The sequence below is a fragment of the Taurulus bubalis genome (assembly GCF_910589615.1).
Source record: "Taurulus bubalis genome assembly, chromosome: 3".
NCBI lineage: Eukaryota > Metazoa > Chordata > Actinopteri > Perciformes > Cottidae > Taurulus > Taurulus bubalis.
In genome coordinates, this window is record NC_136591.1 from 29932395 (window position 1) to 29960063 (window position 27669).

General features: G+C 41.9%; 1 protein-coding gene across 1 annotated transcript; it reads right to left on the reverse strand.

The window, feature by feature from the left end:
* Window positions 1-1221: 1221 nt before the first annotated feature.
* On the reverse strand, window positions 1222-27669 carry slc24a4b (solute carrier family 24 member 4b; the record flags this gene model as incomplete). Its single annotated transcript, XM_079216225.1, has 17 exons — window positions 1222-1371; window positions 2040-2105; window positions 2227-2339; window positions 2868-2982; window positions 3249-3415; window positions 3635-3776; window positions 4078-4247; window positions 6705-6799; window positions 8906-8959; window positions 9567-9592; window positions 9710-9784; window positions 10206-10309; window positions 10396-10480; window positions 10576-10650; window positions 12712-12788; window positions 21461-21568; window positions 27507-27669. 17 exons carry the CDS (start codon window positions 27667-27669, stop codon window positions 1222-1224), a joined length of 1785 nt encoding a protein of 594 aa, XP_079072351.1.

The window sequence follows — 27669 nt, forward strand, 5'->3', positions numbered from 1 at the left end:
CTGCTGTCTAGAGATGACAACAAGTCACCTGATGACAGAAATACGATGCATCGCACAGATTCTGGAGCCAGTTTTTTTCTGAAGTTGTGCAAAGGGAAAAGTGGACTGACTCATCGCTGAAAGAAAGAAAACAATGCTGGAGTGGAGTTGCCACCACCAGTCAGATACCCCTCCGAGTGGTAAAATCTCCTTACAGCACAAAGCAAGAAAAGCATTTCCATGTGCAATTTGTTTCAGTGAAAAAACAGGCAATGTTCTATATTTGCAACAAGCACTCCTCTGTATTTCATACTAGACAAATCCTTAGTTTGAAAAAATTAATAGAAAAAAAGTGTTTACATGTTTACATTGTGCAGTGCTGCAGATGCATAACACCCTCACAGTCATCTGATCTGGACTGTGGTTCAACTTGACACAGAGTGTCCGGACAAATTGTCTTTTTTTTCTTCCTTTTAGTTTTTTAAAGAAAACACAGCAGAATTGATCAAGCAGGTTGTGGGTGGAGGAAAGTTGCGGAGGGCGAGTTAAGTGAAGAGCTAACAGTATCTGCTCCCTGATGCCAAAGGCCATGCTAGGAGTGGGGTCCAGGCTGGAGGAGGGGAGCTGCCGAGGACAAAGCCCTCCTCCGTGGGGTCGAGAGGGAAAAGGGAGTGTACTTCTTTCTTTGGGTGCTGGGGTAACTGTAATTCTGTGAGGCGCGAGTTCATGGAGAGTTCCCTCTATGTGCGGGGTTTTGGTTGGAATCTTTTTTCTTCTTCTTCTTTTGCCCCCCCTCCGTCACAAACTCTGGTTTGGTTTGTGAAAAGGCTTTGGAAATTGAGTGGAAATCTACAATGTGAAAACACACACCGACAATCAACAGGGGCACTTATGATTCTGGAGGTCCCCAACATCTAAAGGCATGCTAGATGGGTAGAAAGTTAACAGGCGCACAGAATAACTAAAGACTTTTTACTGCAATAACAGGCAATGCCTGAAATAATTAGAATTAAGGACCAGCACTGTGACGAGAGGACAAATTAAAGAAAGAATGAAGTCCACTCTTACAGCGTGTACTGCCTCTGAGGAAATTAGATTTATATTTGGGATGAGAAGGATTGCAATAAAGAGCGCAAGAGAGAAGAAAGAGTCTGCAGATAGGTCCAGTAATATTGAAAAAAAAAAGAGCCAAAGATTTTGGGGTTGCTATGGGAGCGTTGAGGTTTTGGTATCGGCTGTGCTCTAATCCTCAAAGCACATGGGCAGGTTGACAAAGGTGAAGACGTTGTACTCGATCATGACGGAGATGCAGAGGAAGATGGCGTACAACACCAGGACATACAGGCCCAGCTTCACGTCCAGCCTCCATTTATTCAGGTGGATCCCCAGCACCTGCACACAAATACATCAGAGAGGGTTGTGCCAGGTATCATGAGTTTCAAATGAAATCTTAATGTGCAGTGTTTTGAGATAACGGGCAATGAAATGGACCAAAGAACAAAGTAACATGTAATACTTCTCCCAATGTTGTATAAAAAAAAAAAAAAGCATTGATGAACTGAAATTACTGTAGAAATTGAGCAGTTTAAATAAAGATCAAACTAAAACTTAGTTTCTTAATAGAAGTAACATTTGTTTTCCAACAGTGTTGTACCAAATGTTTGTTTGCATTGTGAAGTAGGGATTTATTGCAATTCAGAGTTCTGGTCTGACATTCTTTTCCAGTACGAGTTTCACATTCCACTTAATTATTGAATGCAGTAAGAGTATCCACATTTCTGTTTAGTCACAAAAAAAAAAAAAAGTCATCCATTACCTCATTTGCACCGTAGGATCTTTCATTAGGAAGGATAACACTGAATTTTAACATTTTGATGACCTAATTACATAACTTGGTTCAGTCGCTATTGCATAACAGTGAATCAGTGATGGTAGTAGCCAAATAGGGATGTTATTTATCCATGTAAAAGTAGTGAGGATTATTACATTGATACACTTAGAAAAAACAATTGTTGGTGAACATTTGGGACCCCGGCAGCATAATCATTAACATTCCTCACCGTAAGGCCCACGGAGCCCAGCAAAAGCACCACCGAGTACACCAGGCCGCGACTGTTGATCATCACCTGCAACGCACAGGAGAGGACAACAATTCACATCAAAGATGAGGAACTGGATTTTGGTAGTTTCTTACGCCAATAGGTACAATGATACAGAAACTACTTTTAAAGTAAGCACGCTCCTTACCTTTGATCCATAGCTGACGCACATTGTCTGTATCGCCCAGGGAAGCCCAAGTCCCACGAGAATATCAAACACATTACTGCCAATAGTGTTGGACACGGCCATGTCTCCCAAACCTGCAACAAAACCAAAGGAAGCCATGGGGGGCGGGGGGTGGAGACAACATTTGAGAACAGATATAAAAGATTTCCATTGAGACTTTGCCGTTCTGTACTTTAATTTTCTCGAGGGCTCTAACCTTATTCTGACGTGTTATTCCTGTGCTTAGTTCCTAAAACTATTTTATTTGCATGTAGTAGGCAACACATTTATGGACAGTACTCCAAGAATGTTATACTGGATTTGTAAATGCTTACAAAGTCTGTAAGTTCGATCAATTATTGCTAAAATGCACACGTGCATGGTAATGCCATCTGCACTAAAGTTGCTTACAATAAATACAGAGATCTAAATACAGTTCTATATCCATGTTCCTTAAGAAAAGAAACATCCCAGAAAGCACTTCCACCACAAAGGTCCTGGAGGACTAGTGATATAATGTATCTCAGGCAATATCAGCGTCTGGCTGTCCACCGTGTAATTTATAATAATAAATTACATTGATGGAATTGCAATCTAAACCCGTTTCAGAGGGAGCGGTCTACCTTGCCGAGCCACAATGAGGCTGGCTATGCAGTCTGGGACGCTGGTGCCTGCTGCCAGGAAAGTGATGCCCATGATGACATCGGGAATTCCCAGAGTGTAGCCGATTATAGTCACCTGAGAGAAATGTACAGAGTGTCGGAGCTCAAAAATAGCATTTTCTATTTGTATGAGAAAAAGCATGTCAACCGTAACACAAAGTACTCATGTTTAATGCTTCCCTGCTGTGTCCACCAGTAAATAGTGTATTGCAATTATCTAGAGCCCTTGATAACATTTTTCCTGTTTTGTCTAACCAAAAAGATATAAAAATGTACAATGATATTGTACAGAGAGCTGGAAATGCCTCACTCAATACATTAAGTTATTGCTTTCCCACTCACCATCCAGACCATAAAGTAGGAGAAGATGGCAATCCATATGGTGGACAGGATGAAGGAGAGCATGAAGAATCTCTCCCAGCGAGGCTTGGCAGAGTTCGGGATGGTAAAGAACAGCAGCAGGAGCAGAGGCCACGAGATCAGCCACTTCAACTTGCTGCCAATACCCCCTGCAGCCGGAACACACATTGGAGATTAGCCTCTTGCTCTTTGCTAATATGCTGGAAGACAAGTTTATTGCTCACATGACAAGTGCAATTTGAATGCAACACATTCTTTTTCCCAAATTTCAGTCACATGAAAGTGTTTCATACATGTCTGAAATGTCAAAGATGTGATTATTCCAATGTCCTTTTACATCCAAGTCCGTTTATACACAAATGACATACTTGGAATATGAAAAGGTGAGATAGTTTCATTTTCTTTCTCTTCGCTGGGTTTGTCCTCTGGCACGTTTCCATTCTCGATTTCAACCTTTCCGTCAATCACTTGCGTCTCCACTCCATTAGCTGCTTGGACCAACTTCTGGCGCTTTCAGAAAAAAGAAACTAAGTCAAAGAGTACATGAGCAGACATGCTGCGACTTTGCACCATGTTTTTTATGCAGCGTTTCTGCAGTCAATAAATGAATGAATAAATAAAAGAAAAATACAAGTACATGTAAACTGTGCCAGTGTTTAATGATGCTCTTTGGGGCTTAAAAAAAAAAAAAGAAATAAGAAAGTGTCTGAAATTTTAAACTAAACTCAGAAAGTCAAAGCTGAAAATGGAACACTCAACACATGACAGTAGCAGCTAGATACTCTATTGGGGCAACAACACTGGGCTGTACCTCAGTGATGATGAGGCGACTGGCCATTCGCAGACGGGTCTTCGGTCCAAAATGGCTGGTGACCATGACACGGAGGCCAGCTTCTGGGAACCTGAACTTTGAAGGGCTGGCGTTCATGATCTCGTCCACCATCACCACTGATCCACGGTGGTAAGCCTTGGTGGGCTTGACTGAGGTGTGGAGGAATATGATGCAAACATACAACAAAAATCATAACTTAATGAATAAATTACCTTTGCGTCAATCTACCACACCATGAACATATAGCCCAAGGTTTTTATACATTTTTTTGTTTCACTTAAGTGCATGTACTTAACGCTTCCTGACAGTGCGCCGTTTTGAAAAAGGAGGCACTGTTGGAGCATCCTTAAGACTAATTAAAACTTAGAGATATGTACTTACTATAAACATCTGTAGTGTCACTTTGTAGTCTGACGCACTACAGTGTCCCGGGCCAAGTTACTAAGGAACATAAATGGGCGCTCAACCAGGGCTACTTTATCACCATGTCAAAACTTAAGCTGCATCAGGCAATGTTGTATTTCAACAGGCACCATTCCCATTAACCTAAATCACAACTTTGGCAGTTTTATACATATACAAATCAAAACTTCAGCACAACAAAGTCCCCCAAGTCTTGTCTGGACAGGACGGGGCGTTTTTTCAACTCTGGAACTCCCTCCTTTCACACCACTCCTTCATATTTTACAAAGTGACCTCGACATTTATGTTAGTGCCTTTATGTTGCTAGTTGTCTCAAACAGTAATGAGGAAAGTGAGATGAAGCCATAAACAAACACTTAATCATTCAGTCGATATGACATTCCTGTTTTTTACCCGACGGTGGCGAATGGAAAAGATTCACATGTTAGGACTACATGAACCTGCACATATTCACAGGATGTTGCACAGGTATGCGTGTGAATATGAATAAAACTCGCACACAGCAGAAAAAACGCTCTTGGCTGAAATACTACTTTGGGGCTTGAGCCAATTCAGTTATGATGGGGCTACTTCTTTTAAAAAAAAAAAAAAAAAAAACACATCTCGTCTTGTGAGTAGCAGATTAATGGTCCCAAATTATTTATTCCTTTCACCCTATGCTCATATCATAGGAGGAAAATAGTTTAAATCTTGGAGATTCTCTCCCTCCCTCCACCTCTCATCCCTCTGGTATAAAACATAACACACACCAGCCGAGTTAAAATGATGTCTGGATACTGAACATCAAATAGCTTTCCCAAATTGCCTGGTGCAGCTTTGAAGTTGCCCAACCGTTGTGAATATTTATGATTGATTTCAAGAGGACATGAAAGACGCAACCTCTGACATCTTTGATCTAGCTATCTCAAATTGTTGCACAGGTGTCAGACACTTAGACCACTTCAGTCAATTTGTGCTCTAACAATAGTACAAATCTTTAAATGATTTATTAGGATCATATAACTCTGCATTTGTCCGGCGCTTACAATTAGATACAAGATGCAGTGCATGGAGAATAAAAAGTTCCAAAGTACACTTATTAGTTTAACTCTGCCTTAATCCGACTTATTATGCATGCAAGGGTGCACATAAATTAAGTGTGTAAACAGAGTCGGCATCAACATTTCCTCTTGTGAAATTCATTACCACTTCAGGAGTGAGTGGGTCTACGCCTCAGAGACCAGCAGAAGAAAGTAGTATGCAAGCAGAAAGAATTGGCACACAGCAGCACAAGACTGTTGACAGTAAGCAAGAATAGGTTTAGTAAGGCTAAACAGACAGGCATGTTAAGACTAACGCAGCCAAAAGGTAAGGGTTAAATATCACTGAGTAGACAGACTTCTAAAAAGGTCAAAAGTGGGAAAGCAATTAGTGGAGGACTGTGTTTACGAGGAAATCTCGCCCAAATATTACTAAAAGATGTTATTTTGAAAAATTCCCTGACATTGAACTGCATTACCGGAAGATGAAGACTATGTTCATTATGCGGTTTGTGCCCCCGTATGCTCAGATAAGCTTCAGTTGCTTATCACTCAGAATAGGACTTAGTGGGCAGAGGAAATGAATGGAGGAACAACGAGAACTGAAAATTACCACAGGAACGAAAAAAAGAGGGCGACACATTTGACAAACCTTCTCTTCAAGTAGTGCAGTTCATGAGGTCAAAAGGACTGAAGTTTTCCTGATATTTGGAAAATGATCCTGCAGAATCATGTTTAAAAAAGGAGTAGTTTGGCATTTTGGGAGATGCGTTTATTTGCAGTCCTGCAGAGAGTTGATAAGATCAATATCACGCATGCCTATCCGTTCCCGGTGTTTTATAGAACTATCAATCTTCTCATAAACATATTTCCCAAAGTGTTGAACTATTCCTATATGTAAATTGCAGCAGAATACCATAGAAGATGAAACAACTCACATTAGTTCAGCAGAAAGGGGCACTGGTTAAAGCCACATACCCGCCAACAGAAGGGGGAAAAACCAGTCTTCAGAGAAGCAAAGTCAAATCTTCTATACATTTTTTCCAACATCCAATTCATGTTCTGACAGAATAATGGGTACCCAGCCTGTCTGATTAACCTTACCTGATGAGATTAAAGGCAATGACGGGTCGTCATCCCAAACATAGTCATAACTAGTATTACCGTCTTCCATCTCACTGCTGGCTGCAGCGTTACCATTTGCCACATTCTTGTTTGGCTTCGACCCCATGAAAAATCTCTGCATGCTGGTGTTGAATCTAGTAACCAGACGGAACACAATCCCTGAATTAGAGACACAGAAATAATTGGGCCCAGAGTCCATAAGGGAAAGAAATAAACAAGATTGAGTTTCAATATTCACATTTGCAAATTGGGTTTATGAGCTCCTGAAGAAGGGCTCTAACTACTTTCTAAAAAAACTGCATCAGCATAAACTAAGAAAAATGGCTGAAATATGCTGTTATGCATACGAGGAGGGAAAAGTGTTCCCAGAGGCCAATCACACGGCTTTCATACGCAACAAGGGTCTTCGATGAGACCATTTGAGTGCCATTACATAAAAATGGATTACAAATGCTGCCTTTGAACAGAATGTGTGCAAATTACCACTCAGAACAGCTCCATCCCATTCAGAAGCTACACCTTTGAAAGCCAACATGAAAACTAAAAAGGTTTGGTATTTTACAGTTCGCAAGAAATAATTCAATATAGTTATCGTAATTCCACATTTTACTTTAGTTTCTGTTAAGCTACCCTCTGAACTTATAGCTAGTGATTCTTAGATTTGTATAGAGATCGATGAAGCCCAGCACGAGTCTGTAAAAGATAAATAATACTTTGTTAAATATGAAAAGACATATACTGAGTTTAATCTTTTTTTAAAAAGGAAGACTAGCAAGCTAAACACACAGAACCACAAACCATGATTGAAGACTGTTAACTGTTTCTAATTACATTAGATGTGGTTCAGCGGTTGCAACCGTTGAAGGCTACATATGAAGACCATCACAGTGGCTTAGTTTTAGGCCCAAGTATTCTGGACTAATGATATCCGAAAACAAATTCCCATTATTTAAGATTATAAAGTGGGCGACTGTGGCTCAGTGGTTAGCATGCCCATCTTTCAGAGGATCGGTGGTTCGAGCCCCGGCTCCGCTAGTCGATGTGTCCCTGAGCCAATTGCTCCCTGTTGCTGGGTCTACGGTGTATAGAGCAAAAATTTAAGTCGCTTTGGATAAAAGCGTCAGCTAAATGAAATGTAACATAATGAAGCATGAACAGAGTTCTACTCTTATTGTGGCAATACGTCTTTCCCTTTGCTGTCATTTGTTTTCACGATTGGCAGTGTGTCTACTATTTGAGGAGGAAGAAAAGAATCCTGAAGGTCACCTCAGTGCTCTGATCGAGCTAAATAAAACCCACTTTACACCATTTCACTGAAACAGCCCAAAGTGGGCAGCGGATATTTTTGGGAGAGGGCAGACATATGACGGCACATACAGTAAGCACTGCTTTCCTCCAAATGAGAAAGGAGCGGAGTGATCCGGTTAAGCCCGTGCTCTTAGCCACTGCAGAGGGAGAAAGATTAAACTCTTATGGCAGGGAGAGAGCAGGCTGCTGCAGAGTGCAACACAGATTACCAGCTGGACGGAGACAGCGGCACAGGACGACGTGGGCTGGCATTATGCAGTTTGGACTATAAAAGACACAAATGTGTCGCGATAGATGAGTCTGCATTTTGTGCAATCAGTTTGCTCATACAAGATGAAAGGCAACAGATTCAACGAGACGAAGTTTTCGGGGGCCGACTAAACAAATATTGTGATTGAATGCACTTATAGACAATATAGAAGAGAAGAAAACAAACTACTGATTATAATCAAAGGCTCAAATGACAAGCCAAGTGCCAAGGGGCAATAGTTTTATAAAAAAAAGCCATTACAGTTAATTATCTGTCGGCCGCTATGTGCAGCATTTATACATTTTTTCAATTAATTATAGAAAATGATTTTAAGTTCTGATATCAAGCATCACTGTCAAAGATCTAAAAATGAGAAAATGTTAAATTGTGTCCCAACTGTGTGAAATTGCATTATAACATTCTTTGAGCTTAATCTTTATCTAACATCTGGGATAAGGGGACATGAATGAGACCCTCCCCTCCAGCTGGAACCCCATTCTTCTTGTGAAAATACTGAGTGCTCTCATCATGCTCGGACTCAAATAAAGTTCTTAAAAAAAAAAAAAGTGCAGAATTAAAGCAACTCTCCCCGCGTGTACATGCTGGTTATTGCAGTAGGAATGTGTTTCAGTCAGTTCGACAATAATAACTGGGATTTATTTTTTAAATGTGCAGCACTCACTTCATGACAAGGATGTATCCTGCATACATGACCACCAGTATCAAACTCTCCCACCTGGTGAGGATACAAGTACAGGATGAATTATCAAACAGTGAATTCAGGTTCCCACACACTTGAAATAAGGGTAAATCCAGTTTCATTTAGCAGCTACTACTATGAATATTTGCAGATCTTCTAGCTGCAACCATTATTTTGTGGCATTTAGGAGTGAAATCAATAAGAAAACCTGGAAATGTCTAACATAAAAAAAAAATTAAAAAAAGTATGCCACAGACTACAAAACCGTGCTAAAACACGATGTCTTTCATTCAAGAGCTAATGAAAACACATTCTTAGTTTCGGGTGATTATACACTTAGAAATGGCATATAATATTCATAACTTTGTTTTCCCCCCTGAAATCCTACACACTGGTCCTTTCAAGTCAGACTAACTTTTGCTGAACAATGACATTTGTTACATGAACGGTAAATTGTGTAACATTGGCAATGACAGGTGCAGCCATGTCTATTAAAGTTTGATAACATGCCAACATAAGCTAGAGGCAAAACAAGACCAGGTGAAGATATAGCAGCAAAGTCCTTGTGTGATTAAGCTTTCCAATCATAAGTGACATTTTAAGATATGGACACATTGAAAGCAAAACTGGATGAATAGCTTACCAAACTATCTTCCCATCGTAGATGAACTGAAGAAAAAAGGATCACAGCTTCATTAAATTTAGAGTCGGAAAAACAAATTCAAAGAAGATGGTCTGATGTTGATTTAAAAAAAAATTTAAAAAAATGCATGTGGTCCAACTTACTGCAATTAAAGCCAAAACAGACAGGGTGTAGTAGAAGGAATCCCTGAAAACTGCCCACCAGGTCAAAATCACCACCTGATTTAAAAAGGGCAAAGTAAAGTCATATTTTAGATCATTGTATGTTAGGGTTCTGTGAAGCATTTTGGGTCCAAAAAAAAAAAAAAAAAAAAAAAAAAAAAGGCATTAACCAACAAACTCATTCTGTCAATTTCACTTGACAGAAAGCACTTAGAGAATAAATAGATTTATTTTAACAAATTTACCCTTGGAGATGAATAAAGTATATATCCATCTATCTATATTTACACCTCCAGAGTTTAGTTCTCTAGTTCTACTAAAACCTTTTCAGAGAACGCCAACTGAAGCAGATGGCTTTGTTACACCCCCCCCCCCCCCCAGCAAAAAAGAAAAGACTTCTGCTACACGTGTGCTCTGCAGTCTATAAATAAACAGAAAGATGCAGCCGTAGCAGTAAGTCACTCCCTCCAACACACACCTGTCCAGCAAAGATCCCACAGACACCAATGATGCAAAGGATGTTGAAGACCGCCGAGCCAACGATGGTCCCCACCCCCACATCACCGTGGGTGATGAAGACACCTGTACACATGGAGGGGCAGCCAATCAGAACTAGCGGTGACAGCAGCCATCTGGAAACGTCTGAGTGTGTGTGTGCGCGTCACTACCGATGACTGAAGCAAAAAGCTCTGGTGCAGAGCTGCCAGCTGCCATGAAGGTGGCTCCTGCAACATCTTCACTCAGATCAAGTTTCTGCAGAAATAAAGCAAAGAAGTTGTTTACGCAAAACAAAAAACGCATTGTGTGATGTTAACACTGACAAAGCAAAGACTGCAACGCCCAAGTACCTCACAGATCTTCTCCAGCGATGTCACAAAGTATTCGTCACATGTTATGGCGAGGGCCAGAAACATGTAGAGTGCCTATAGACAGAAACAGTAGTTACTATGAAGTGTGTGCGTGTCAAGGGCAAGACAGAGTGTGTGTACACACATCCTTAAATCAGCAGAAATTAGTGAAGTTAATAGAGCCTTGGCATAGCAAGATGTTCTCCAGCTAAAGGACGGGTGAAGGGGAATCTCAAAGCACAGCATCCAATTATGATAGTGCCTGCATTAAATTCAAATGTCAATTCAGCAACAAGCTGTTCTCTTGCATTTTGAAAATCTACAGGATCTGTCAGGGTAGATGTGAGAGAGAAGAGGGGGGGGGGGGGGGGGGGGGTAAGCAGCATATTTCAGTAGCTGGGGCAAGATCTATAAATTATAGATCAGCTGTGACATCAGGGCCCGGCAGCCCCAGCAGCGGTGCTCTGCTCTATGCTATCCACAGGGGGCAGTGCAGGACTGCAGTATGATCAGACCCCCCCCCCCCCCTCCATTGTACTCTTCTCAGCACTGAAGTCTGGACAGTTAGAAGTTACATTTCAGTGTGGAGCATCCAGTTTGAGTCACTTATTGTTTGAGTAGTCCAGTATACTGCGCTTAGACTTAAGTCTCTACATGGATTTTCACCTCACAAGTGAAATCAAATTTGGGTGCACACACACCCACCCTTATTGTGATCATGATAATGTTTTGAGTGACGAGAGAAGATGAGCTGCTACTCTCTAAAGCATCCTCGTAGGCGGAATCTCCGTGTGGTGAGACGTGCCAAACCATGTCAAGAAGGCAAAGTACTACAGTTCTCACAACTCTCCTCAGAATGTCATCGATTTCTAGTCAGAGTTAGACAAATTCAGTAGGCATCTTCAAATCATCCCGTCGTCCATTTAGTATGAAATTCCCTGTGTTTTACCTTGCCTAACTGCAGCGAAGGCATTGGAACAAAAATAAAAGGGAATCTTCGACTATCACTTTAAGACCGACTTTAAATAATGTATTTTGGTTGACTAAAATATGAGTTAACAGTTTCACGTCTCAGCCTTTCTACCCCAGTGGGGAGAAGGCTTTGAGGCAACATTTCATGCCGCGATATCTAATTTCCATTCATGGCCAATTCATTTTGGTTTCTGGTCAAATTTGTTTTAGCGGAATGGGGAATGTGTTATGAGGGGAGGAGCCTCATGATCTCAGTATTTCTCAAATCCTGCAGCCCTGACTTGCATTTGACTATTACACTTTTTAAAGCCACTTAAAATCCAGCATGAAGAGCATTACCTCCTGCTGAACAATACTTAAGAACTCCATTGAACTCCACAGGTCAAGTCGGTGGTGTTTAGCATGACTATATGTAGGCGATAATGCTTTTTCATGTGGACAACCAGCTCATACAAGATAAATGCATGGGAAACGGGGCAGGCAAATGGACATTTATACAGGCATCACCATTGCTATAATGAATGTAATCATTCTTAACATTAAATCTGGCAAAAAACTGGTAGTTTTGTAGCTGCTCCAATGAATACATTAAAAAGACTACACGGGTTATATCAGCTGATTATAAATCGTACGGATTTGCTCCCTGGCCTTTTTGTTTACGATATCATACACCCTGTTAAATGTGGTTGCGTTTTGGCTTTAATAATTCAAAATAAATGTCATAAAATATTAAAAGTGCAATTACTTAGCTATTCCCAGAGCTTTTGTTCGCATCCCACGGCCTTCTTCGGCACAGATCTGCATTACAGAGGACATAAACCTCCACGCTCAAAGTACTATTGAATTGTTGTTCTATCCATTTTTTATCTTCCTCACATCTGTGTGAGTTACATTTGTACAAAAACGGTGAATGCCGATTTGTGCAGAAAATCATTTGAGCATTAAAAAGCTTCGTCTTCACAATCTGGCTAAGCAAAAACTGCTACTTTGCAGTAATTCCAACCTTACCTTCCCAGCTTAAAGCTAAAAACAAGCAATTAGTGTGCTAAGTAAAAAGCTTCTAAATCCACCTCAAACCAGCTGAGCTCTACTGAGAGTGTTGACTGGGGACAGATGTGATGAAGATGCAGGTGCAGCAGCTTAAAAAAAAAGAAGTCCTCTTACCGCCGCGATGTGGAACAGAACGGCCCCGCTCTTACGTTCATCATTGGTGAAAACGTCATTGGGGAACTCGTGTATTGCTGAGGAGAGAGGAAATGTCAGTCACCCCACAGAAGCGGCAAAACAGCGAGGTACATGTCCCCAACCCACCGAGAGAGGACCACAGGACTTCATGATGGGTGTCTGTCTCAAGGGCCGCGGGTGCCCTGTTGGTTCAGCAAGCTGCCACTGAATTAGTTTAGTCATGGTAACAAGCCGTGTCATCCTGACTCGTCTTGTTCCATCCCGTCACACTATCTAATACAGCAAAAATCTCTTGTACATCTAAAAACAGGGCACCGCAGTCGGAGAGGTTCAAATGCAAATGAAATAGCAGCCTGTGATCGTCATCCAAAGAAAAAAGGTGGAAACTCAGACAACATCAAGAGCTTTGAATTTCCAAAGGACTGACAATCAGCCTGCAGTATGTCACACTACTCTGCAACCAATGACTTCATACCTATTCATGGAAGGAGAAGGAAGAAAACAAAAGAAATCACATCTTCTCAAAAACTGATGTAAAAGCCTGGGCTATATTAGGAGGTTGCAGTCATACAGAATTAAAGCAAGCAGGCAGAAGAAGAAAGAAAAAAGCAGCTCCCATGCTGAGGACTCATCATCCATCACCAGAGCTCCAGCTGGAACACAGTGTGGTCAGGGTGCCGCCATACGGCCCACATCTCTGGGAGCACAACCGTCCACAGTGCACCTGGCTGAAGACAGAAGCTGGCCGTCACCCTGACCGGACCCGGCATCTGTGGTGATCGGCCTCAGTCTGACCGGTTCCTGTTGGGCCCACAAACTGCAGGCTCGCGTCTCGTTTCTATTTGCAACGAGCCTGTAACATACTCTGCATACTGCGTACACAAGTTGCAGCCATCACAAGGCTACATTTAGACTTTTAGTGCAGAATGAACAGTCCGAATGAAACAGGTCTACAGTCATGCAGGAACTGTGTGGCTCTACTTGAGCATAGCGGTGTATTAGCTAATGCTAATGCCAGCGTGCCAACATTATCACAATGGATTAAGATTTTAGCATTAGTTTTTATTGTTAGAGTTTTTTGTTCCACCTGTTCTAGCAGATTTTATATGCTCGCTTGTGTGGTGCAGCATCATTTGGTGTCTGGCTCTAAGTAGATAACTGATGAACATCCAGCTTTCTTGTTCAAACTGTTTTGTTTTAAAAAACACACATTCTGTAAATCACCTTGATAAAAAATACATTGTTACCAATCAGCCAGGGTTGCCAACTATTTGCACCTTATGATGGCACTAGATGAACAAGCAGGGAAGCACCAAAGTTGATCACCCGACTATGTGCCAAGTTTTTGTTTGTTGTAGAGACATTTCACTCATTACCAGATACGTCAACCTCAAGACATGAAAAGTTAAGGGAGCATCAAAATCTGTAGGATTCATCATCTTGTTGCGATATTTCAGGTTGGATCAAAGTGGTGGACCTTGCCATCCCCAAAATGTAAAATTAAAGTAGATGTGACTGCTTTGCTGTGGCACTACCGTTTGTGCCATCATTTTGGCATTCGTAGTTTTCAAACCACTGTAGTCCGAGCCAGGAGAATAACGCCGTTTGTAATTGAATATAAGGCAAGCTTTGGACCCTTGTCGCATATGGACTCGTGAAGTGGAACAGTGCTCACCTGAGACTTCCCACTGCATCTGTCCCATCCTCACCGTTGCCAGTTTGTATGACACTCAGCGTTGTGTGCACACATGACTGAATCAGCGAAGCATTTGGAACACTGCACAGGCAAATCAGACACTCTACAGTATGTGGTGCAAGCCCACTCAATCAACTGATGCATTTCACCATTTACATCCCGTACATGGACATTTTTCATGTTGCATCTCCATTATGTCATCTCAGGCATTGACTTTGCCAGAAATGGCATTATAATTTCTTTTACGTCATGCTCTTTGATCCAGCCTTGGAGTTTTGGCGTCTCATTGCAGCAGCACCGAGACCGCCTTCATGACACAGTAAATGCAACAGATTAGACAAAGTAATAATAGTATGAGTAATGTCTTTATGACCTTAAATATAATGAGAAACTAGAGAACACCTGGCTGACATTGGGATCTTACAGCAACATGGACTATTGTAGGCCGCTTCAGCTCATTTCCCTTCCGACACGTTTATGTGCTGAATGAAACGTGTCGGAAAGCCGCCGGCCTCAAGCAAAGGCGCAATCAATTATAGGATTTGTCAGCTGTGCCCTCAGAGGTGACTGAAAACAAACTGATGCTGATACAGTAGGCTAAAGTCCTGATACCTCATGGCCCAACACCCACAACCAAACATTATTCTACCAGCTCCTACCACTAATGCCTCTGAAAAACATAAAACCAAAAGCATCAGGTTTGAATTTCCTGCTGTTAGATCCTTTTCACCTTCTGCTTCCATGTTCAGCCACCAAACCTGCAGGTCTGCCATTAATCAATAATTAAATGCCATTGCCATCCATGTTCTTCGGTTACATGTTCAGCCCCTTGCCTCTGTGCACAATCAGGTCTGGCTGAAAGCGAGTTAAAAATAGGTGATCACAAAAGGTGTTTAAAGGGCGCCAGCAGTGAGAGGGCAAGCAGGGGTCACCTCCCCGTCCCTGTAAACACTCAAGCAGACATCGTCTACAGGGTTTGTCTGCGTCTCCTCAGTATAGAGGTCGAACGGGACGTGAACATGCATCCACAGCCATTTTACCACACAAGGAAAGGACAGGATGTACAAACAGGAGCGGGTAAACCGACAGATTATTAGAGTCATGCATCTCATAAATAGAATCAGAATTTGTTGCCCAGTTGAATTTGGTATAATTTTTACAAGAATTTCTTACTTTAATATGATACAATTATGGCTTATGACTTTATTACTTGATGATACCACCGTCTTTTTTGCATGAAAAAGTTATAGAAAAAGCATTAAAGTCAATTATCAAAATATCTGCAGGTTCATTTTCTTGCCAACGGTGAATCATTCAATTAATTGTTTCATCTCTTAAGAGTTTGCTTGCTATTAATCATTTGTAATCATTTCATAAGATATTGCTTTAGACATCTGCACATCATGTATAAGATGGTGCAGAGGAGGCTGCTATCAGAATGAAGGATGTGTTGCTGAACAAAAGGTTATGCAAGTGTACAAATCAAAACGTGCATCTATGCTGCTGTTCTTGTGTTTGCGTGGGGCCGCCGTCTGTTTGAGGCAGCGAGGGAGCGAGAGGATGTCTGTAGCGGCACAGCAGGCGGGAGGTTAAAAAAAAAAAAAAGTCCTTTTCATAGGATGAGCTACAAAATCTATAAATAAACCTTGGATTCTCCGTTTGGACACCTGACTGTGCTGCTTATGCAAGAAATTACTGGCAACAAGCATTGGGAGGATTTGATGAGATGCCATCTTCCTTAAGTGTGGACATTTAGGGACAGTATGACAATTATTAGGGGTAAAACTAAAGAGTGGTCTGATGTTAGGGAGAGACCAGGGGAGGTCCTTTTCCACCCCAGATGTATTACATCATCTCCGCCTTCCCATCCACAATATTAATATCTCAGAGTTAATACTTGTAGCTTTAGTGTGAAAAGAGGGCCAAACATATTTTTGCCATATGTACAGGACGGCAACTTTTCACAAAAAGGAAAGGTGTCAAGTCAGCTGATAAAATAATTTAAATTCAGCTTGACATGTTAGGCCCAGTTTACGCCGGTCAGCGGCAGTAATACGTTATTGTGAATTATTGATTTAAAAAAGTGACAGTATTCATCCATTTGTAATATTTGCTACCAATTTGGAAATGTTTAAAAATAAAATCATGTTTGATTGGCAGTAATGTTATTCCATGAAAACATGCTTTATACTTTGTCTGGGATTCTAATGATATCAATTAAAATGCATTCAATAATTACATGTACTGTAAGCAAGCGTATACTTTGTTGCAGCACAAAGTTTAGCCATTTAAAAACACTGAATACACTTAAGTCCTACAAATATTGTCTCTACGCAGGTGACAAGTCTCTCTGCATGTACCAGATAACCTTAAACTATTGCTGTATTAAAGCCAGAGCATGACCGCAACTCTTTACATGTGTGCATTAATTCCATAATCTGGTAATATTCCAGATATTATGGTGCCGTTACATAATGGAGCTCAGTATCGGGTACCGTCTGTTGTCCCAGAGATGGAAAGACAGGCAAGTCTCCACCCAGCACAGCGGCGGCCTGGACCAAACAGATGTGGTGGAGCCACGCAAAGTATGTTTTTTTAGATGGAAACAATGTCATCACTTGTTAAAAACAGCCGAATAAAATTATTATGATGCGAGCATGATGTTTTGGCAGAGTGCCCGGCGCTACCTTCTGTCACCGACCCACAGCCCAGCCAAGTCATTAACGGAATACAGTTGACGCTCCAGTACAGTAGTCAAGAGACTCTTCAGAGGAGAAGGATTCCTCGGGTCATTATTAGTTTATTAGATAATTAGCTTACTCCAGCAGACATCAGTAAAGAGCATGACTCAAATGTAACCGGCAGCCATTCTTGTAAACATAACGAGCAGCCCGACTAGAAAAACATCTGTGTCTCACAGAAGCAATAACTTCTTAACGCAGGGGCTTGGGTTAACTAACACGCACGTATCCTCTTGTTAGGTCGTTACTTTCACATGCTCGTACATCACATGTACAACTGTTCTCGCATGCAATTTCACCTGCATGAACACTCATACCTATCGCACTTCTACATTTAGCATGAATTCCCCTCAGCCTTTATGTGACCGTGTTCATACGAGAGCGAGCGGTCAGGCTGCTGAAAGAGGCCAAGCTGGTGGACCAGAAGACACCTGGTTCAATAACCTAAAGGGGACGCCACTGTGAGACGGATGCATTCAGCTGTGTACAGGAGATATAGGTAAACAGCTCCCTCGGGGGTGAGGTATGGATCTGCAACAATACAGAGCATAGAGCCGCCTCACTGCTGCGACCACACGCCTTTAAACCCAATGTCCCTTTTCTCAGTTATTAAAAAAAAATAAAAATCTGCAAATCTGAAGCAGAACAGAATGCGACCGAGTGGATACATGAAGAGGTCAGGCGCGTTTGAACTGGGCAGCGTGGAAAGTGCAGGTGCTCGTGCCTGCAAGCCTCCTCTCCTCTGCATTGTTCCACCGTTGGCATGTGTGCGCGAAGCAAAAGCGAGGTCAGTTTCCATTATGCACAGCAGCATAATCCCGCTTGTGTAATTCCCTTTTAAGAAGCCTCCTTCTGGTGTGTCCCTGGAGTTGACAGACCTGCATTCCAACGTGGACCGGCTGCCTCCCGCTGGCAGATTCATTCCTCGTGTTTCCACCACAGTTCCTGCCCCCTCCCCATGAAAAGTAACTCAGCATACAAGATCCCATTGTTTGCCTCGAATCTTGCCTTTTGTTTTTGCCAACAGCAGAACTCATTCTACTCATACCTTTACACCATAACAGAGCAAGCCTTTTCTGGTTGACCATTCCTGCTTTGGGCCAGTCACCCACAGTTCCTCGGCACCCACGACACTTTAAGCCAAAAATGCAACATGTGCACCCCCTGGCCGTGGGAGGATTGGAGCCATATCTAAAACTACTACAAATCAAATCCAGTCGGATTAATTCATAGTACAAACCCAACCATACTAAAACCTTTGCTTTGTTGTTCACGTCTACTTCTTGCGCTGTCGTCTTCTACCAGGCCAATTATGCCACTCGAGTGGGAGTTTTAAATATATGGTATTAGCAGCATCTTTATTAAAAGCAAATTATTCCTCCCACAGAACATTAGCCACGGTGCTCTGCCCCCCTTTCCAATTTTCTTCGCTCCACAGTTGGCATCAGCCGGTCCCACATTGGGGAATCTAATCTAATATTCTGTCCCCAAGTAAACCTCAAGTCAAACAGCAAAATGCAATTCTGGTCATACTTCTGATCATTACCTTGAAGTTTTCAAAAAACATTTTAATTTGGAAATAAAAACTGACATTTACTTTTGATCCAAAGAGTTACTTGAGACGTGTTGAATTTAGGGGGAAGTGAGAGTGCATCCGTTTTCATTTGCCATGGGCCTGCTACTGGGAAAATGCATCTTAAAATATGCCTGCGACTGTTAAATAAGAGTATCAAGAAGTTGTATGAGCCCCTTGCAGTGTGGTTTAGACTTTTGTAGATTACAAGCATTCACTGCAATCAAGCAGGAGCACACACAAAAAGCACTTTGTGTTTTCAAGGAGTTATTACTGAAAGACGAATATCATTTTATTTTTTTATTAAAAAAAAAAAAAAAAAAAAAAAAAAAAAAAAGCACTTATGATGAATGGTTGCCTTAGCAGCACAAGTTTCAGGACAAGCAAAACAACATTAACTCCCCGTGAACCCTGAAAAAGGACTCCCTCGCTGATCACAGCAATAATGATGAGGAAAAGGCAGAGAGACCAAAGCTGGCCGAGTGTAATCTATGCAGCCCACAAACACCGGCTTAATTAAACTGAGCTTCAGATGTTGCACACACACAGAAAAAGCCTCCAATAATAATTATCATCCCATCGAGCAGTCCATCCACGGTTAGAGCTCGACACACCACTGCTGGATCATCAGGTCTGGACAAACAACTGCATAGGGAATCAGGACAAACATACCGATCAGCGATGCTAAATAATTCTTGCATATTGGAAGAGTTGGAAACGGAGAACTCTCTTCAGTTCTTGTCAAATGTGTTGCTGGTAAACACGTTTGTCACAGTAGAAAGACCATGAACATCCATTTAGATTAATGTCATCTTGTAAATAGCCCTGACAAGTGCAACATGAACAATACGTTAACTGTAGTCGGTCAGACAGAAAAGTGATCAATGTAGGATTACTTTCCACAAAACTTTAGAAAGTTTGCGTTTCTTGAATCTGTAGAGTTGGGGAGAGTTAAAAAAAAAAAAGCTGAGTGAATAAGGAAAAATATATAATTGGCCTCATCTGTCAGATTTTGTTTTCCCCAATTTAGGATAATTTGGCCTAGAAGTAAAAGAAACTTGTTAAAGTGCCATTTTGCAGTACGATATTGGGAAAAGCCCAAATCAATGTTGTAAAAAATTTACAATCAGACACTCAGTGCCCACAACTAGCCCAAACATAGCAACTGGTCATCTGAGGTGCCTGAAATCTGAAGCTATGACAGGATTATTCACAAGACCATGACCCAAGAACAAAGAGTCACATGATCGGCTCACAGTGACTGGGCAGCGCAGGGATCAGAGGGAAGACTAGAGCCGGTGAGAAATGTGTGGAATGTGAAGTATAGTCTGGTGATGCCAGTCTGGAAGACATTTGAATGGGGAAAGAAAAAAAAAAAAAAAAAAAAAAAAAAGTAATCCTGAAGGATTAGGAAAACTTCAAGCACATAATCTTGTCATTTGGTGCTCATTTCAACAAGACCCCACTGTGATATTCAAACAGTCTCAATACTGAATAGTTCAAATCAAGTAGGGTTAAAAAGGTTTGTTTATATATAAAATAGCAGGTCACGGCACCAGTGACTCACTAATCCCTGAGGGATGATGCCTGCTGTGACCAGTAATGAAATCATAGCCAGTTAGTTCTTACTGAATCACTTGTGATGCCACATAAAAATAAACTACATTTGAAAAATGACTTCCTAAAGTGTCTGCGCCCTGGTGTCATCCTGCATGCGCTAGCCAAAATACAAATAGTGAAACAAATCCCAATATTGAGTTGGCAAAATAAATCACTCTGGGCTTAAAGATCCCCTTCAAGGAGGTCTCATTTAGTATCTGCATTTCCACTTTATGATCCTGCTCTCACTTACAAAAAACTCCAAATCCAATAAATATCACCTCTAACTCTGCGGCTCGAGCACAGCGCTTTTCTCACCGAGTCATAGGGGAATCACAGAAAGCTCAAATGAAACAGATGATTGTAAAAACACACAAGGCAATTCAATTGACATCTTACCATAGCTGCTACTACATTTCCATCAATAATATAATGAAAAACGTAGCTTTAATGTTTTTCATTGCCTGATGCCGATGTCAGCACTGTCAATGGAACTGTCAGCATAACGAATTAGAGAGAACGCCGCTTCCTTCAAGTATACCGGCGGTGCTGTAACATAATCAATACCTGACCCTTTCAATAGCCCTTTGAGTGCTCATTGGAGCGCAGGTGTTCTAAACTGAGTCAGAACAATAGCGGCCCAATTAAAGCAGCATATCAACTCAAACTCAACTACAGGGTGCTACTTCGAATTAGTCCTACAATTTCATAAAAAATAAAACAGTTGTACAGTGTGTATACAGTGCGTCTAATGACATTCCGACTGCATTAGTCATGCCGGGTGCATTCATTGGTGCACAAAGATCAATAAATCTTATATATTAATATTCTATATATTTCATGAGGGAAACATCTGTTTCTTTAGCTTCTAAATGCTCCACTACATTCACAGGCTAGTCGCCAACTTTGTTTGCCTGCCATTTAGTGCCGAGCAGGTAGCATACAGCAGTCTTTTCATGGCGGTTTTGCCCGGGAAAGAATATTTTTGTAAGTTGCAGGGCGTGAAAACAAAATGCTGCACTAAAAGACGTAAAACGCTTTGTGGAGGAGGTGTGAGGAAAACTGCAGAGCAGAGTGATAATTATCTGTTGGTTGATTAGTGCATCTTTAATAGCATACCTGGTGCGGAACAGTTCTTCTCCTCCGTGTCGTTGTCTGGTATTGAAGCCAGTAGCCGTCTTCCCCAGTGTTCAGGGTTCGTATGTCCCTCCACAATCATCCCATGGCCTGCAGGAAACACAACATAAAAACAGCTTTGCTTACCATACAGTCAACATGAATGAAAGTATCTATTAGCTTGCAGCGTAGTATGCAAGTTTGGTGCACATGTTGGAGGTTAAGATCTGCTGAAACTGTAAAAAGCCTTTTCTTTTGATGCAGGGAAACCTTGAAACTCCATTTTGCACATTGTAGAAGCAGCAATGAAAGCCAACATGGCTGCTCTTACACAAAAGTATGTTTTATGACTCAAAACATCCATGAACACTGTCATAAATCCAAATAAGGTGGCTTATCTTTAATCTGTTAAAAGTTTTCATTGATGTAGATATGACGTTGTCATCCGGCGGCCGCAATAACACAACATGCAGCTGCTGTGCCATTATGTTTTTGGGTGGCAGAGTGGAAGGAGGAGCGTACAACTTTCATTAAAACGCTCTTAAGCCTCCGTAATGAGGACATAACTGCTGTCCCATATCTATCATGAAAAATCACCAACGACCTGAGCTGCGTTTTAAACACATTTTCATAAAATGGCACCACACAAACACAATGTGGATAAGCGGTAACTTGCTCCGGGATGATTCCAGAGTATTGGGGAATTCTCGATTATGAGCAGATCACTGGGGAATACCCTGAGAACAGATTGTTTATTTTGTGCACAAGTTGTTCAGATTACCTCCATCTGGCTCGCCGTTGTAGGTTACACAATGAGAGTCCACTGTTTCAAAGTATTTCACAGAGTTTGTAAATGTGCCTTTAAGAGCAGTGATAGGTTGTAAATGCCCTGGACAATTATAATAACAGGCCCTAGGCATGTCGTCAACTGCTTGTCTTTTTTTCCTTCCCTGGCCAACCAGTCCAAAACCCAAAGACATTCAGTTTAATGTCACAGAAGATGAAAGAAAACAGTTTTAAAACTTGGGAAAATAAATTAGAACTATAGATTCATTTTCTGGCGATTAAGTAATTAATAGTTGCAGCCCTAGTTTTAAGTAAATTAGAAACAGTGCCAACTCTGTACACATCTTTGTCAAATTTGAAGTGACTGAATGTTTGCGTACAGTGAACAAGCAGTTTCCACAAGAACAAAATGTTACTACTGTTAAGGTAGTGTTGGTGAATCTGAGCAGCTCATTTACACATCAAGCAGGAGGTTTCTGCCTACCGGATAAAAAAAATTAAAACAGTTTCTGCACCGTTAATCGTTTTCTACTCTGCAACCTTCCACGTCATGTTTTTAGAAAGTCATCTGCCTGGACGGCACGGTATTTTCTGGTGTACCGACCCCGAAAGGTCTTCATTAAATGTCTTTTAATCCGGTACAGTTGGACAGCCTGACGCTCAGCAGGCGCTGGACAAACAGACTGTACACAAGGCGACGGCAGCTGCTTCCCACAGCTCTACAATCCAAAAAACACCAAACCATCCAGTCATCGCGCCAACCTGTTCCTCCTCACTAACCGGCTCAGTTTCACTCTTACGGTCTCTGGCGTATCCTTTGTGTCACGTTATCGGACAATAAGAGTCATGTGTAGAGCACATGGGCCGTCATTTGTGGACACGATGGACCATTAAAAGATGTTTGTGGAAGTTTGCATGACGGTGCATCTAAATGCAATTTCTCCAGGCTGTTATGTGTACAATCACTTGACCGCAGCCATGAAAAGTTATATTCTTAAAATAATGATTGTGCCGTTTCGTGGAAAAAGACTGCGTGCATCTCTGAGTCCCCGTGACAGCATGGGCCGTTCGGTGCACTGCGTGCTTCCTGCTGAGCATCTGAATTGAAAAACAATAGAGACGGCACTCTGCCAGGACTTCTAGGCAGGCTGGGGGTAGAATAAGGACGGCAGTCTGTTGTGGGCATGACTCACGTTGATTAATTGTCTTATTCGTCACGTTCAATGACCAGTGTTGGTGTCGTGAAGAGCTTGGAGGTTTTGATTGCTTCTGATTAACCCTTGTTAGTTTGTCAGCAGGAACTTCATGTTTCATTTGGTGGACAAAGAACTCAAGCCGAGAATCACCATTTGATTTAGTTGAAAATAAAGTGAAAAGTTACATAACATTTGCAGACACTGGTGGTTGAGACACGCTGCCAATTTCACTAAAAGAGTCTCCGGTTTCTCTGCGATAATCTAGTCCAGATTAGACCTGCCACTACCTAAAATATCTAACACGCGTTTACAACAGCAAGAAACATTGACTTTCACAGATTGAATTTTGAGGCCACAGACACCACTCGAGACTATATTAAATTCTGCAGGGACAATGTCCGACCTCAGAAGATGATAACTATGGACCGACACAAACCCTCTATCCCAAAGACATTTTAAAAATAAAGCAGTTAGGAACAGGTACCTTGTGGAAGTTCAGGAATGAGGACATTTAAAACTCACTGCTTATCAATGATCACCCAAAACTGTGATTCTATGAACCATCAGCTGATCCTGGTACTAGCTAAACCAGGATGAGAAGGCCAATGAACTAAATGACTAAATACCGTCAGGGAAATAGTGACTATCGACCAGTTGTATCGACTTCTGTCATTATGAAATGTTTTGAGAAAATCACCATCAACCTATTGAAACTAGGGGTCAACTGTTCACTGCCTCCCGTTCAGTGTTCTTACAGGTAACAGTAGGAGGAAACCTCTCTGCAACTCAAGTCCAACTCATGCAGACTTCATTGAATATTTAAAAAAAAGGTGTGAGAGAGCTTCCATCCCTGCAGTCGATCTACCAAAAGGCTGTTTAAAGGCAAGCCAAGAAAATAGGCTCACAGTACCAGCCGACCTTGCAGATTTTAAACTTCTTATCCCTACTTCAATACAATATTTAAACCGCAGCAGATTAAATAAATAAGGATGAAATTGAGATGAAACACTGAAATGTTTGTGTTTATTTATTGATGATTGACCATTTTCCAGTAGTAGCGCGTTTTGTAATCTATTTTAGTTTTGTTTTATTCCCCTTGAAGTGTTCTTTCTTGTCTCGTTGCTTGTGGCCGAGTCGGTCTTTTATGAATTTGGAATGTGTTGTGGATGCAGCATTGGTGAAAGCCCAATCAAAATGCACTAAAATGTGGGACAATAAAGTAAATCTTGAGCTTTAAAAAAAGAAATTAAAAGCTGCCTCACATCTTTGTATCGCTTTATACATGGAATGTTTTGACTGCAGGTCATATTAAGTAATTTCGACAATTGGAAGTCACTGAGGTCTGAGAACTTGGGATAATAGTTATTCATTTTGATGTGACAATAGTGATACGTTTCAGCCCATCAGTAAATTAACATATTTTATATTTTTGCCAGAGTCAAGAAGTCAGTGCATCTTTAGTGGCTGATGGGATGGAACCGTAGAGGTGCACCATCTGAAAGTAGATTAATTGCTATAGCCATTTTCCACGAAAAATGCCCCATATCGTCTTGTCCCGGTCTCTTAAATTAGGTTTGTTATTAGTCCTCCATCTTTTGGTTTGGGGATGTTGCGCCAAAAGAATACAAACATTTGAAGATGTGAGCATTAATTGCTCAACATGGTAAAGGATAACATTATGTGCCTTAAAGTCAGCCTAATTTATAGATGAGCACATCAACTTGCAATAAGGCCAACCTGACAACTGCAGTTGCATTAAAAGATACTAAATATATCTTGCTACTTTGGAGCACAACAAACAAAACAGCTGTGAGCACACTTTGATTAAGACTAGAGGGGCAGCAGTTGTCATCTTTCAATCAGCTCAACAGGGCGATGGATCAAGAACCCCTTTATCTTTCTGTACGCTGAAGATGCTCTCCTAAATCGGGGATTCGCCTTAATGTTGACACACCACCACCAGATCACCGTCTGCCTGTTGCAGATATCTGTCAGAGCTGAGCCCTGCTTCCCATAAACACCTGTTCTAGTGCATGCGCAGCTCCATCACACACACGTGCAGCCCCATCAGCATGCACGACAGCATGTAGCGCCCCACCCCTCTTTCATGGAGATGTAACCCAGGAGTAGTACATCAAAGCCCATCCATCTGGACCAGTCCGCACATAAACACTCCCCCACACTACTATCAATCAAATGGGAGCCAAACGCATGGCACAGGTTTTACATGGACATGACAATGAATGTTCCTGTTGGGATGGATGAAAGACGAGGGCCACCGCTATTAAATTATACGGATCGTATAATGGTGAGCTTTGGGTCTCGTGGGTGCAGAGGGGATTTCTGGCCTTCTCATCAAACACTTCCTCTTGCATGTCACCTTGAAATCCCACCACTAGCGTCATCACCGCTGCTGGTCAAACAGGGGATGAAATTCACAATAAACGCCTTCTGTCAAATGTCCCCACATGACAATCATTGTGTGGGTCAGGAGAACTTGATTAAATGAAAGAAAGAAAAAAGGCAAGCCATTAGTGACAGAGGGGGGCTTACTTTGGCTCCCAGTGCCTTTGGAGATAAGAGATTTGCACTCGCCTGTATGATATCATTCAGAATAATCTTTTAAGCCTCTTGTTGTTTTTAATGTAATTAATAAAACTCTGATACATCAGTTAGAGATCTACAGTCAGGCAGTAGTTTGTCAATTTACAGCCTGCTTTCAGCGCAGGGGCCTAAGTGGTTGCAGATGGACAGATCCCACAACAGGGGCTGGGACCAGGTTTAGGGTTAGTCAATTTTAGAAAAAATGTAATATAATTATAATAAATAAAGACCAAGCCCTCTACTCTCCCATGCTCATATCCCGATTTAAAAACAGAAGCAGCAAATCCATGTTGGCACACGTTTTATTGGTCCCTTCCTATGAACAGCACTGCGCTGGGGGGGTGTTTTGTCTAGTTAACCTCTGATCAAAGTAGTGTGTGTGTCAAATATCATTTTTCACCAGCAAAATGTCAAGGTTGCTTGTTAGATTACATAACGGCATGTGAGGCTGTGTGGGATGCTCTGCGTGTCAGCGTTGGCACGGGCCCGAGGTAAGAGTTGTGACTTGTGAGCATGGGTGTGTGGGAGTGCCTGCATCGGGGGAAATCACACGCATAACCCATGATCAGCCATCGGTCTGCTCGGCGCGCACGTCGAGCGACGAACATTAAGCAAACAAACGGAATGAGCGACTGTGGTCTCGGCGTAAAAAAAATAAAAAATAAAAAAAAACCGGGATCCCTCGACGGCCATGCGGAACCTGGAAGCGTGATGAGGCTCGAGCGTGATTGAGGTGATCCAGTGGGTGTGTGTGCGTGCGTGAGTGAGAGAAGCCCCGGGCCAGGCGCGATGATGCCAGCACTAACCACCATCCTGAGCGCCAGTGTAGTGTGACCGACGATATGCCTGCCGTCAAACTGCCCCCCACCCCTCCAAAAAAAAAAAAAAAAAAAAAGCAGATTTGGGGAAAAAAAAAAAAAAGCGCAGACGAACCAAATTGTGCTCGTTCTGGGATCAGTTACTTGATCGCGGTGTTCATGTGGAGCATGAGGTGTGCGTGTGCCGTGATTATGAGCCTCCCTCTCAAATTAGAAACGTGCCGCTGCCACCGCGCGCACACTGCGGCATATACGGACAAACAGACACATGTCTCCAGCACCGAGATAACAGAAGAAAAAAGGCTGTAACCTGACCATAACCTGTGCGGTGGACTTTTTCCACGGAGGGTGCTGGGCCAAAAATCAAACAGAGAGCATCCAGGGCCATTTACTGCATATTAATAGAAACTACACACACCATCTAAAATGGGTAGAAAACCACAATCTGAAGCATCGCACACACATTTTGGACCTGCTCAGATTTGAACAAGCAAACGAACACAACGTTGTTATCCTCTGCCCTTGACATGATAGCCTATATAGGCCTATGCGTGTTTCTGTGCTGGATGCACTGGAATTACAATTAGCCGAACTGTTGTGCATGTGGGTTCATGGTTTTACTGCAGATCCGCTTCGTCCACTCACCTGTCTTGGTCAACAACGCCGACAGGCTCCACGCCACGAAAAGGGCACTGCAGATGAAGCACACCTGGACGAAAAGCATCTCCCTCCTCTTGCGAACTTTAAATATCTTCGCAAGTATTGTCTTTTTGGACGCGCTCCCGGTGTCGGTGTCGTCCCGCTCCAT